The following is a 13,176-nucleotide window of genomic DNA, read 5'->3' as shown; positions in this document are numbered from 1 at the left end:
CCCAGAGAGACCTGCCCTGCAGCCCTGCCCTGAAGCCAGACAGTTCAGTTTCTCTCCATATGTCCTTGATACTTTCGAGCTACTCTCCCTTTTCTGGAGCTTTGAAGAAGTACTTTTGAGCAAGTGAGTCTGTGCTGGGGCCCTTTAAGAGGACACCTTTGTTTCCAGCAACCCTCTATATTACCAGACTCAATTCCCAGTGATTTTTCACAACCGGATGTTGTGGGTACTACTCTTCCCAGCACTAGTGCTCTGTGTTGGGACCCCAGTGTGGGGCAGGGCCTCTTACTCCTTAGGGGGGACTTCTGTAGCCGAGATATCCCTCCTGCTTATTAAATGCAACACGTGGGTGTTGAACCCCTGTTTTTCATTTCTGCTCCTCCTACCTGTCACATCATGACTTCTTCATATCCTTTATTATAGGAGTTCTGTTCAGCTAGATGGTTCTCAAGTGTGGTTGTTCTGTAATTTTGTTATAATTTTGATGTGGTTATGGGAGGAGGTGAGCACAGCATTTGCCTACTCTGCCATTTTGACCAGAAGACCTCCTGAAAATAATTTTGAACTGGACTGCCAGTCATTTCTCATTAACTGTCATTTTTGAAAAGGTTTGCATCTATAGGTTATATGATCTTGTCTGATATTTGAGATAAAATAATTTATGAGATTATTATGAATAAACTAAATCATAATACTAATTGAATAACTTCATTATGATCGGAATGTAAACATTCTGCTGTATGTTCACAACTTTTTCTCTGGAGCTCCCTGTCATAACCTCACTGACTAACTTTACAACAGAAAATCAAATTTTGTAAAGCAAAATTTTCTCAGCTGCTTCTGCTTTAGCACTGGATACTGTCAATAAAATGTTAGACAAGAGAAGATATCACATTCTTTATAAAATTATGAATCAGCATTAGGGTAAACAGTGATGATGACTGACCTTCTGTGCTGTTTGGTCCACCTTTTTAGATCTTTTGAACAAGATCCTTAGGTATTGGGGGCAAACATGCCCCTTTATCCTCATGAAATGCTAGCACTCTGCATCTTCCTACCAAATGCTTATCAAAATGATCAGCAAAAGCATTTATCAAACCCTTCCCTTACCCAGGCCTATATTTTACTTTTTTTTTCTCAGTATTATATGAATCATCTTATAAGACAGTATGTTATGCTTGAAAAAATGTTTTATTTTCCAAGGGTAGTAAGCAAAGTTTTATCAGGTATATAAATTTCAGTGCTCTTCCTGGTGAGGTGGTGATGAAGATTTGGAAATATTGGTGTTATTTCGAGGAAATACCATTGATAGAGCTGAAGATATCTTTGCCAGCATTTTAGATCCTTGTTGGGAAATACTGGGTTTGGGAGTTTCTGTGGATAAAGCAAAAAAGTAATATGGCTATTAGACATTTTAATATTGTAGTCATACTAGAGCATTGATGATTTATAATTTAGAAATTGACATTTATAAAATACTTCATGGGTTTAAAAAAACACAAAGATTCTTTTGATTTGACCCTTCCAACACTCCTTTGAAGGAAACAGGAAGAATGATGTTTCCATTTTTGAACACTGAGTCTTGGTCATGTCAAATACCTTGCCTAAGATCACACGAGTGGCCAAGTTTGGGATACAGTCCAGCTTCCTGATGCTTGTGGTATCATTATACCTACTGCACTCTGATGCTCTCTAGTCAGATGTGTAAAGAATGCCTTTCTTTTTCTAGCAGAAAACTGTGAAAAAGCCTGATAAGCTATACTCACATTGGGAAGTAAATTCCAACTCTATATAGTGAGGGTGTGTGTTTCAGAGTGTTCAAGTGAAAGCAGAAGTGCACTAAAATTGCCATAATTTCTCATCGATTTGGGGTAAATTTTTAGTTGATTAACTTCAAGTGATTTATTTTTGTCATGTGAGATAAGAGTATTCATTTGAATTCATTTTTTCTGCACCACTTATGCAGCATATGGACTCTTAGAGAATATATTTTTACAAAATTATTTTACATGTAAAGATAGATGTGAGCATTTATGTACTTTTCTGAAACTTTATGATATAATGTGATAGGACATGAAAAAACACACAGTAAAAGCCCATATTTTCTTAATCCCAGTACATGCCAAAATCCTGTACCTCTTGCAGTTACCTAAATTTATCTTTTCTAGTAAAATAATCTTCTATGGTTAAAGCTAAAATAGCTCACAGTAAATTTAGCTGTAAGTAAAGAAAAGTTCAGTTTTTTAACTGTACTATTATTTTTTAAATGACGTAAGAATTAAAAACGAAAAGACTACAATCTGTAGCAAATAAGACAAAATCATGGCTGAAAGAGAAAGATGTTCATTCTGAAAAAGCAAGATATAAATTTTACTAACATGATAGAGGCATCGTTGCAAAACTTCTGCAATTCTCATCGGAGAGGTAAAAAAGAGTGTCTGTTCTTGAAGCTTGGTGGTCTTATTAAAAATGCAGATTTCTAGACACTACTCAGTTAGCTAGTTTGGAGAGGATCCTGGAATCTTCATTGTTAAAAAGTATCCTGCCTGGGTGTCTCTAATGCAGAGCAACTCCTGGAAACACACTGAAGACACTGCCCCAAATCTGCTTTCATTATTAGATTCTGGCATCTTGTTCAGGACGGGTGGGTGGCAGATAACCCAGCATACATGAGGCTCATCCCCAGAGACAATAGTGAACCCTTATCTTTATCAGTGAATTGTTCTTTTTCACAGCAAAACTATAGGCTATCGTTGGTTATTACCCAACGTGGGCCTCTTTTCTGGAATGCAATTGCAACTATATGGAACTACATTGTGGAAGGAAGAAAGAATGTAGGATCAAAGTCAGAAGACCTGTTTTTGAGCCCTGAAAGCTGTACATTTTTTGACAGTGTAATGTCAGGCAGTTATATACTTCCATTTCCTTTTTTGTAAATTAGGGCTTTAATTTGCAGAGGGGGAATAGTACAGTGTAGGTGAAATGGACAAAGTTGTTTTTGGTCCACATAGCCTTCCCCAAATCTTTGACTTATTTGATAAAATTTAAAAGTCAGGAATTTTCACATAAAACTTCCATCTCTAGCTTCCTTTGAAAAATGCTAAAACCTGGATTGGAAGACCTGAGAACAATCTAGCATGTCAATGATTGGACCTGAGTAGCAGCTGCCTACTTTAGATGGGACATGACATCTCCAGCGGAACATAAATCCTTAGCTCAACCTAGTGTTCTTATTTATATTACCCTGTCTCCTGTGAACATTTGAGTGTGTGAACTATGATTATGTTGAAAGCTTAGGCTCTGAAGTTGGGCAGATCTGTGTTTGAATTTTACCTCAGCAGCTTAAGAGCTATGGAGTGACTTTGAGTAACCTGCTGTCATTTTACTCCTTAATGACTCTCAGTTTTTCTCATTAATAAAATGGGGATAGCTATTACCTAATAAATGTTAGTTCCGTTATCGATTACCCTCCTGTTGATTTGAGTTAAAGTAAGAGAAATGCATGATAAACTGCAAATTGCTATCGATAAACAGTAAGAATATGATTTCAATCTCATATTGATAATAGGTATAAATGGGAGGAGCCATTCATCCCAGCAGGCATATTAAAAGGTTAGTATATTTCGTACCTGAAATAGCTTCTTTTGAGGTATTCACACCACTACGAATATTCTTGTTTCCTTCAAAGATGCTGATAAACTGCCAAGACAAAACAAAGTACTTAACTTAGTCTTTTGTTGAACACTATACTCTAGAGATGCCTAGAAATCCTCAAGAGATCTAGTACAATCATTGCAGCATCTTTCAAAATAATATCTGTGCACTGCAGTCTCCGAGACAGTCTCAGAGAATTATTCTCTGAGACATAGGCTCAAGTTATTTTGTTTTTTTGTTTGTTTGTTTGTTTGTTTTTTGCCAGTTATGATATCTATGATTGATGCTATGGATCTTGACTACCATTAAATGATGACCAAAGTCACAAAAAAAGGCAGCTCTGTCTGCCTTCTCCCTCCTTTGGTTAAGTTAGAATAATTTATAAATTATTTTCTAATAATAGAGGCAATGATAAGGAGAGGAAGAAAATGGATGTTCACTAAGTAACTCCAGTTTCCTTTTATGGAAATCTTAGCTATTTTGAGATCTAGGGCAATAAAGTGACTGTGTGGACCTGGTAGGGCAGGGAACATGGCTCAGCTACTGGCTTTACTCTGTAGGCCTTTATCACCTCTTTGAATGAAGCAGCAGCAATTTTCTTACAAAAGCATAAAATAGTCTGGGACAGATAGCTGGGCTTCATTGTGGATATTACATTATACTAGTAATTAAAACAGGAAGTGAAAAAGCAATGAAGTAAGGCCTAAATACATGCAACATAAAATGTGTACGGATTATGTAAAGACCACCAGACATTCTTATAAGGGTGTACCATGGTTCCTCCAAGAGGATTTGAGGCAGCTTATGTATTAAGATATTTCAAACAGGATACCTGAGGAATAGAATGAAGCAAAGACTATCTAGAGCATTAATTCTCATCGTTGGATGCATGATAGGGTGAGCTGTGGAAATTAAAAAAAAAAAAAATGAATCCCTGGATTTCACACCATCAATTGATGGTACTGATATTTAAAAATAAATTCCCACATAACTCTAATGTGTAAGAATTAAAAGTAGGGAGCAGATGAGGTGAGTGACGGAGTGAGTGACTGAGATGAGTAAATATACTTAAATTCTGCTGAGGACATCTATCTTTCTGTTAGATTTTAGAATATTTGCTGTTACTTCATGCACATTTTTATAATTACTACTTTAAAGTTTTTGTCTGAAAGTTTCAAAATCTTGGCCACGTTGCTGTTGGCATTTCTTGTCCTTTCCCTTGAAAGCTGTGCACATTTTTTTATTTCTTTGTATGTTGAGTAATTTTGGATTTTTATCCTGGGCATTTTAAACAATTTATGAGATTCTAACAATTGTTCAATCCTCTGGAGAATGTTGGGGATTTTTGTTTGTTTTTGTTTGTTTCTTTGTTTTCTTAACTAGGTAATTACTCACTTAGTTTCAGACCACAGATTCTACCCTGCCTTCTATTGCTGTAGTTCCAATATAAATTCTGTTTTCAAAGTCTTGGCAGTTTTTTTTTTTTTTTTTTTTTTTTTTTTTTTTTTTTTTTTTTAGTATCCTTGTGTATGTACCACTATTATAACTATAACTTAAGTTCCCAAAGTCTTTTGTCTATATATCACGTCAGTTTCATGAATGCACAGCTCAGGAGAGTCTTTACAAACAGATTTGCAGAGAATCTTTCTTGAGATTCTTTCTCTGATATCTTTCAGTGTCTCTAACTTATCAGTTCCCTTTGTTGGTTGTATGGCTAGGATGCTGTAGCTCTACTCTCCCTGTGTTCCGCCTCACACATCCCAAGACTTATCCATGTCTAGGGTGAAATGACTAGAGAAAGCAGAGGGAAAAGTAGCAGGTTTTCTCTTAATATTATTCGGGCTACTGGAGGCCTTTTCCTACTTCTGCTCAGAGAGAAGGAGTTTCTTTCACAGTTTTAAGTGCCTCAGCAGCCTCTCCTGCCATTGCCATGCAGCGTCATGACTGAAACCTGCCTCCAGGCAGGGCCAAGAGAGGGGGAAAAAAGGGAGCTTCCCCACTTCCCACTTTATAGTATTTTATTCCTAATTCTGGTAAGAGAGCAATGGTTTCTCTTGAAACTTTATTATTGCATTTCCTCTGTGTAATTCCAGGATTTGAACTGCCCTGACTCGAAGCTAGAAGATACCAGTATGGAAGGCAAAAAAAAGCAAACAAAAAAAAAACACAGGAAACTCATCCGGGTATTGGTTGTTCTTTGAGTTCTGATCTCCCTCCCAAGACTCCTGCTGTTATTCATGTTTCAGATTCCTCAGTAATTATCCACAGTAGGTATGTAGCTGTAATCAGTGAGGGATAAAGTGCGGAATGTGCTTACTCCACCTTACTCAGAACTAGACTGGCTAATAAGCATACACACAGTTTCACCTTGAAAAAGCAGGAAGTGAGGGAAAGAGCAAGGAGCCACAAGGGTCCAGATTAGGCAGGAATTCAGCTTGGCACAGGGACTCACCTGTATCAGATTGTCTCCCAATTATACCCATATAATTTCACTTGGAAAATACAGCCTAAGTAGAGTCTGGGTTTCTTGAAGAGATGTTTATATTCATAAAGGAGGGTTAGGTTAAGTGAGGAACTAAGCCAGCATTTTTGGAGGTTTGGCAAAAGTTAAGCATGAGTTGTAAGATTTGGTTCTGAAAATTGCTCTGATAATGACAAGTGACTGGATAGTTGATGGATTGTGTGTGGATGGGGGTGGGAAGACTTGATTAAAGGTGGGATTAAATTGAACCAAGAAACAAAGTGATAAAAAATAAAATAGAAGGATCTGTAGTTTCAGCCCTTGCTGGAAACTTTCTATAAAGGATTACAAGAGGAGAAATTTCCTGAGTTTACACTGGGGAATACTGGGCTTTTTAGAAAGCTGTCTTTAAACACTCCATTCTTAGGAATACAGAGAACTAGATGAGATCAGCACTCATTTCCTGCAAGCCATTCTTAATTTTTGAAGGTTCTAGTCTCTTCCTGCCTTCCTGTTAGACCCAAGTCTCACACTTGGGTCTACCTGCCCTAGCTAGACAGGGCCAAGTGACTCACTCCCTCTAAGATTTTCTCCAGAAACTGCAATAACAGAGTTAAGGAATGGAATTGTATTTAGGTGCTAAGAAGGAACAATGGTGTATTCTGTGCATTTAAGCAAGGAATTATAACTCTAAGGTGCGAATTTGATTCCAGATTTCTCGGGTACCATGGACAGGTCTCAACCAGGCAGACAGATGTGAACATGAAGAAAGCGAATAAAGAATGCTTCCTGATGTCTCACAAATTGCACCACCAAGTCTCTGATTTGACCTTGAAAACTGGGTTATGTTCAGCTAGATACCATACATACCAATGAGAGGCTACTGAGAAACATTTACCTTAATACTGTCTGAATACTCTGGCTTTTGTTCCTGAGAACTTTCTGTAGGGAGAGAGGGGAAGAAAAAAATATTGTTTTTTTTTTCTGAGGCATAAATAGTGTTGACACAAACCTGGTCTTGTTAATTTTCACCCAAAAGAAATAGAATTTAGGCAAATAGAAGAAATTATTTTTAATGTATAGACAATGGGAACAAAACTGAAATACGTGAGATCCCTAGAATTTGGGGTATGCATTTTGTAGACATGTCATTAAGAGCCAGCACAAGTACTCTCTCTCTAAATTATCCTTTGGGCCATCCAATGTAGGTTCTAGAAAAAGAAAGTAATAGTAAACCTCAATTAAAGATGAGAGGGACTGATTATTTGACTTATCTGACAAAATTGGTAAAATTTCATTGCTATTTGATATGACTCTATATGCCTATAATTGAACTGACTTTTGCTTTTAAATGACTGAGGACATTTGAGTTCACTACCAGGGATATCGTTTCACACAACCAGTTTTGAAGTTTCTAGGCTAATTGGCTAGGAATATTCCACTGTATACTAGAAATTATTTTGAGGTAGAGTCACAGAGAAATTCTTGACAGTATAAGACCTGAGATATTCAGATTTAAATTATTTGAAATTTTATTGTATATTCTATATGAAACTAAACATGCATATGTTCAGCCCTAACCTTTCCATTAAACTCCTTAAATATCCTTAAATATCTTATGGCTTATATGACACCTTAACTTTAATACTAATGGATATCTCAGTCTCAATCCAACAGAGTTTTTGTGTGCCCCGCCCCCCTAATTATTCCCATAATCTCTCCTATTTTACTAAATGTCTCCTGTTATATGAGTGTTTGAGGCTCTTGGAAATACAGTGGTGATCTTCATGGAGCTTACATTCTAGAGGGGGATAGTGCAAAAACAATGAACAGCTACATAATCATAAGTGCCAGGGAGTAAAACAAGCAAAGACATGGAATAGATAGTGCTATGGCGGGAATGAGATTACAATTTCAGAGTGTTCTCAAAGAAGATGTCACTGAGAAGGTGATGTTTGAGTAAAGACCTGAAGGTGAGGCATGCGCCAGGCAGGTATAGGAGGAAGAGCACTGCACAAGGATCAGCAAATGCAAAGGCCTTCAATGCCTGGGATGTTTAAGGAAAAGCAGGTCAATGATGCTGGAGCAGGGTGAGCCAGAAAGTAAAATAGAGGATCAGGTTAGAGAGGTAACAGGGGATTGGTGTAATGTCCAGATGATGTAGGCTTTGGCAAAGCCGTTGCTATTTCTTTGGTTTTTGTCCCAGATGATATGGGAAGTACTTATTATCTGAAATTATCTTGTTTATGTCTTTACCTTTTGGTGCCCAGTCCCAAGTTACAATGTAAATTCTGAGATCAAAGGCTTTTTCAAGTTTGTTTACACATGGGATATAACACAAAGGAGATGCTCAGTAAATTTTTGAATGAATGAATGAATGAATGAATAAATAAATAAATAAGTAAATGATTGAATAGAACAGCTGAAATATTACTGAAGGCTATAAGAATTAAGCGTGATTATTGCCACAAATTTGGAAAAAACAAAACAGATAGCAGCTTATAATTTCATAACACAAGTATCATATCAATGATAATTGTGACACCTTCTGGTTATGGTGTGTTCACAGAATTCTGGCATATTTACTGCTGTACTACGAATCATCTTAATGAAAATGATTTCCACCTCTACTTTCCACAGGGAATGTATTTCTCAAGTAACTTCTCAGGTGGATTGTATGTTTGAAATAACCAGGGTAAACTTGTGGTTTGAGTTTCAAGGCCGCTTAACAGTAAACATAGCACTCTACCTCTTGTGCATGCTATCATTGTTAGAACCACATTGATCCTCAAAGGATTCAGCAAATAGAGATCCAAAAAGTCCTTACAAATGTTATAAGGAGTCAGTACTAAGAGATTAAAAAATAAAATAAAATGTGAGATCCATTCTAGCCAGTATACGTTTTGGAAGAGCTAAGTACCAGGAAGAATAACCTTTCAAAAAATGGTTAAATTCTAGCGTCATATGTTCTGGCTCAGAAACTATAATATGATACACCCTTATTTTGTGGATGTTTCTCACAGGAGCATGGTAAAATGTAAATTTATACCATATTCTTGACCAAAATCATTAATGACATCTTAACAGAAATTCAGATAAGGCAAACTAGTTAGCTCATTTTAACACGTGAGTGATATAGGACTGCATCATTTTCCAAAAGTAGATAAGCTCATAGGAAAAAAAACAAAACAAAACAAAACAAAACCACAATATCAACTTTAGGTTTGATAACTAAAAATAATTATCAAAGCAGTAAACAAAGCACTTTTGAATACTTTCTAATTTAAATTAAGAAAAATATTAAGTCCAACCTTCTAATATTGTAGCACTTGTATCTGGGGTACAATCTTCGGGCTCACTAAAACAAAAGAAAAAGAGCATTTCATCTTCTGTGCATTCAATGCATGAAGGAATTACCAGTTAAGCAAAAGAACAATTTGACAGTCATTCTTCATATAGAAGTAAACCTGGAATAGTGTATCGCCAAGTTTACAAATTGAATAAAAATAATTTCTAATTGACTTTTTTTTCCACTTTAAAATTTTTGGTTAAATATACATGACATAAGATTTACTATTTTAACTTATTTTAAGTGTGCAGTTCTATATTTGCATACATTCACATTGTTGTGCAACTATTACCATATAACTTTTAGAATGGATTATTCTCAATTTCTATAAAATACATTGTTGGTATTTTCATAAGGATGGCATTTAATATGTAGACTACTTTGGTAATATTGACATCTGAACAATTTAAGTCTTCCGTTCCATGAACACAGAATGTCTTTCCATTAATATGTGTCTTCTTTAATTTCCTTCCAGAATGTTTTCTAGATTTCAGCATATAAGCCTTTTACCTCTTGATTAAATTTATTCCTAAGTATTTTATTCTGTTTAATACTAGTGCAAGTCACATTTTTAAAATTAATTTCCTTTTTGGATTGTTCATTGTTAGTGTGTAGAAATGCAACTGACTTTTTTGTGTTGATTTTGTATCCAACAACTTTGATGAATTCATTTATTAGTTCTAAAAGTTTTTTTTTTTTTTATTGTGGAATCTTTAGGGTTCTCTACATATAATATAATGTCATCTGTGAACAGAGATAATTTTACTTCTTCTCTTCTAATTTAGGTGCCTTTTATTTCTGGCTTAATTGCTCGGCTAGTACTTCCACCAATAAAAGTGGTGGGATTTGGCACCCTTGTCCTGTACCTGATCTTAGAGGAAAATCTTTCAGGCTTTCACCAGGAATACAATGTTAATTGTAGGCTTTCTATATATATAACTTTTATTATTCTGAGGTAATTTCATTCTTTTCTTAGTTTGTTGAGTGTTATTATCTTGAGAAGTTGTTAAACAATGTTAAGTGGTTTCTCTGCATTAATTTAGATGAGAATGTGTGTGTATTTTTCCTTCGTCCTGTTAATGCATTGTATTACACTGATTGATTTTTATACGTTGAACTTCCCTTTGTATTCTTGGGCTAAATCACACTTAGTCATGGTGTATAATCCGTTTAGTGTGCTGGTGAATTCTGTTTGCTAGTATTTTGTTAAAATTTTTTTTGCATTGATATTCAACAGGGATATTTGTCTGTAGTTTTCTTATAGTGTCTTTGTCCACCTTTGGTATCAAAGTAATGCTGGCCTCATGAATTTGAAAATATTCCCTCCTCTTCAGTTTCTTGGAAGATTTTTGAGGAGCATTGGTATTAATTCTTCTTAAAGTGTTTTTTAGAATTCTCCAGTGAAACCATTTGGTCCTGAATTTTTCTTTGTTCATAGGTTTGTGATTATTATTTCAATCTCATTACTAGTTCTAAGTCTGTTCAGAAATTTTATTTCTTCATGATTCAGTCATGCTATGTCTTGTGTTTCCAGAAATTTATCCATTTCATCTAGGTTATTTAATTGGTGGCCATATAATTAATTGTTCATAGTACTCTCATAATCCTTTTTATTTGTATAAAAATCAGTTGTAATACCCCTTCTTTATGATTTTAGGTATTTGAGTCTTCTCTCTTTTTAACTTAGTCAATCTAATTAAAAGTTTGTCAATTTGGTTGATTTTTTTAAAGAACCAACTCTTGGTTTCACTGATTTTCTCTACCGCCTTTCTATTCTTTGTTTATCTCAGCTCTAATCTATTATTTCCTTCCTTCAGCTAGTTTTGAGTTTAGTGTTTTTTGTTTCTTTTTCTAGTTACTTTAGGTGTAAATTAGGTTGTTTTCATGAGATCTTTTTTTAATGAAGAATTTTCAGCTATACCCCTCTTAGTACTACTTTCACTGCATCTCATAAGTTTTAGTGCGTTGTGTTTTCATTTTCATTTGTTTTGAATGTTTTCTAATCTCCCTTGTGTTTTCTTCTTTGCTACATTGGGTATTTAAGAATGTGTTGTTTAATTTCCACATATTTGTGAATTTTTCAATATTCGTTCTGCTATTGTATTCTTATTTCATTCCATTGTGGTTAGAAAAGATAATTTATATAATTTCAGTCTTTTAAAATTAAGACTTTTTTAGTGGTCTACATATGGTCTATCCTGGACCATACTCCATGAAAATTTGAGAAAAACATGTATTCTGCTCTTGTTGAGTGGAGTGTTGTCTATATGTCTGTTGGATCCATTGGTCTACAGTGTTAAGTTCTCCAGATCTTCTGTCTGGTCATTCTATCAACTATTGAAAGTAGTCTATTTATAATATCTTTTTGGTGAATTGACCTTTTAATCATTATATAATGTTCTTCATTTTTTATACCAGTTTTTCACTAAAAGTATATTTTGTTTGATATTTGAGTAGCTGTCCCTGCTCTCTTTTGGTTTATACTTTCATGGAATAACTTTTCCCATCCTTCACCTTTAACCTGTGTGTGTCCTTGTATTGAAAGTGAGTCTTTTATAGACAATATATAGTTGGATCCTGTTTTTAAAAGCCATTCTGTCAATCTCTTTCTTTTAATTGGAGTGTGTAATCCATTTACACTTAAAATAATTACTGGTAGGAGGACAATTACTTTTGCCATTTCATTATTTTTTTGCATGTGTTATAGCTTATTTTATTCCTCGTTTCCTCCACTACTGCCTTCTTTTGCAAAGATATATTTTGGTTCCCTTTTCATTTCTTTTTTTTTTGCATATTCTGTGGATGTTATCTTTGTTGTTACCACATGGATTACATATAACATCCTAAAGTTATGACAGTCTATCTTAAATCAATACCAACTTAACTTCAAAAACTCTACTCCTTTATAGATTAACCCCTATCTCCTTTGTGTTATTGATGTCCCAAGTTATGTCTTTATATATTCTGTACCCATCAGTATAGATTTATATTTTTATGCGTTTGTGTTTTATATTCTACAGAAAATAAAAAGTGGAGTTATGAACCAAAATTATGATACTAATTTTTATACTTGTCCATGTATTTACCTTTCCTAGAGAACTTTATATTTTCACGTGATTGGAGTTACTGTTTAGCATTGTTTAGTTTCAATTTGAAGGACTTCTGGCATTTATCTTAGGCCATGTCTAATGGTAATGAAGTTCTTCAGTTTTGCTTTGTTTTTTGTCTACAATGTCTTCATTTCTCTCTTATTTCTGAAGGGTATTTTTGTTGGTCGTGGAGTTCTCATTTGACAGTTTTCCTTCATTCAGTCCTTTAAATATATCATTCACTGCCTTCCAGCCTGGAAGGTTTCTTCTGACTATTTCACTGATAGTTTTACGGGAATTTCTTATACATGACATGTCATCTCTCTTTCTGTTTTGTCTTTGGCTTTTGATAGTTTGATTATAATACGTCTCTGTGTGCTCTCTGTGTGTTTACATTACTTAGAGTTCATTGAGCTTGTTGCATTTGTATAGTCATGGTAATTTATTTTCCAAATTGAGGGAGGTTTTAGCCATCATTTCCTCAAATAATCTTGCCCCTTTCTCTCTTCTTCTGGAATTCCAAGGATGTATATATTGGTCTGCTGATGATGTCCCTAAGTCCTTCAGGCTCTGTTCACCTTTTTATCAGTCCTTTTTTTTTTTTTTTTTTTTAATATTTTTGC

At 34.9% G+C, this 13,176-nt stretch overlaps 1 protein-coding gene across 1 annotated transcript in view; it reads right to left on the bottom strand.

Annotated features, from left to right (window-relative positions):
• Positions 1 to 1,237: 1,237 nt before the first annotated feature.
• The window catches only part of FSIP2 (fibrous sheath interacting protein 2), a gene marked incomplete at both ends in the record, with an annotated part of 80,587 nt that continues 68,648 nt past the window's right edge, over positions 1,238 to 13,176 (bottom strand). The window contains 4 exon segments of the mRNA XM_081050774.1: positions 1,238 to 1,374; positions 3,630 to 3,699; positions 7,014 to 7,057; positions 9,427 to 9,473. Coding sequence (XP_080906900.1) covers positions 1,238 to 1,374; positions 3,630 to 3,699; positions 7,014 to 7,057; positions 9,427 to 9,473 — 298 coding nt within the window.

Source organism: Rhinolophus hipposideros, assembly GCF_964194185.1.
Source record: "Rhinolophus hipposideros genome assembly, chromosome: 6".
In the NCBI taxonomy this organism is placed as follows: Eukaryota; Metazoa; Chordata; class Mammalia; order Chiroptera; family Rhinolophidae; genus Rhinolophus; species Rhinolophus hipposideros.
This window is presented reverse-complemented; position numbering and strand designations above follow the sequence as displayed.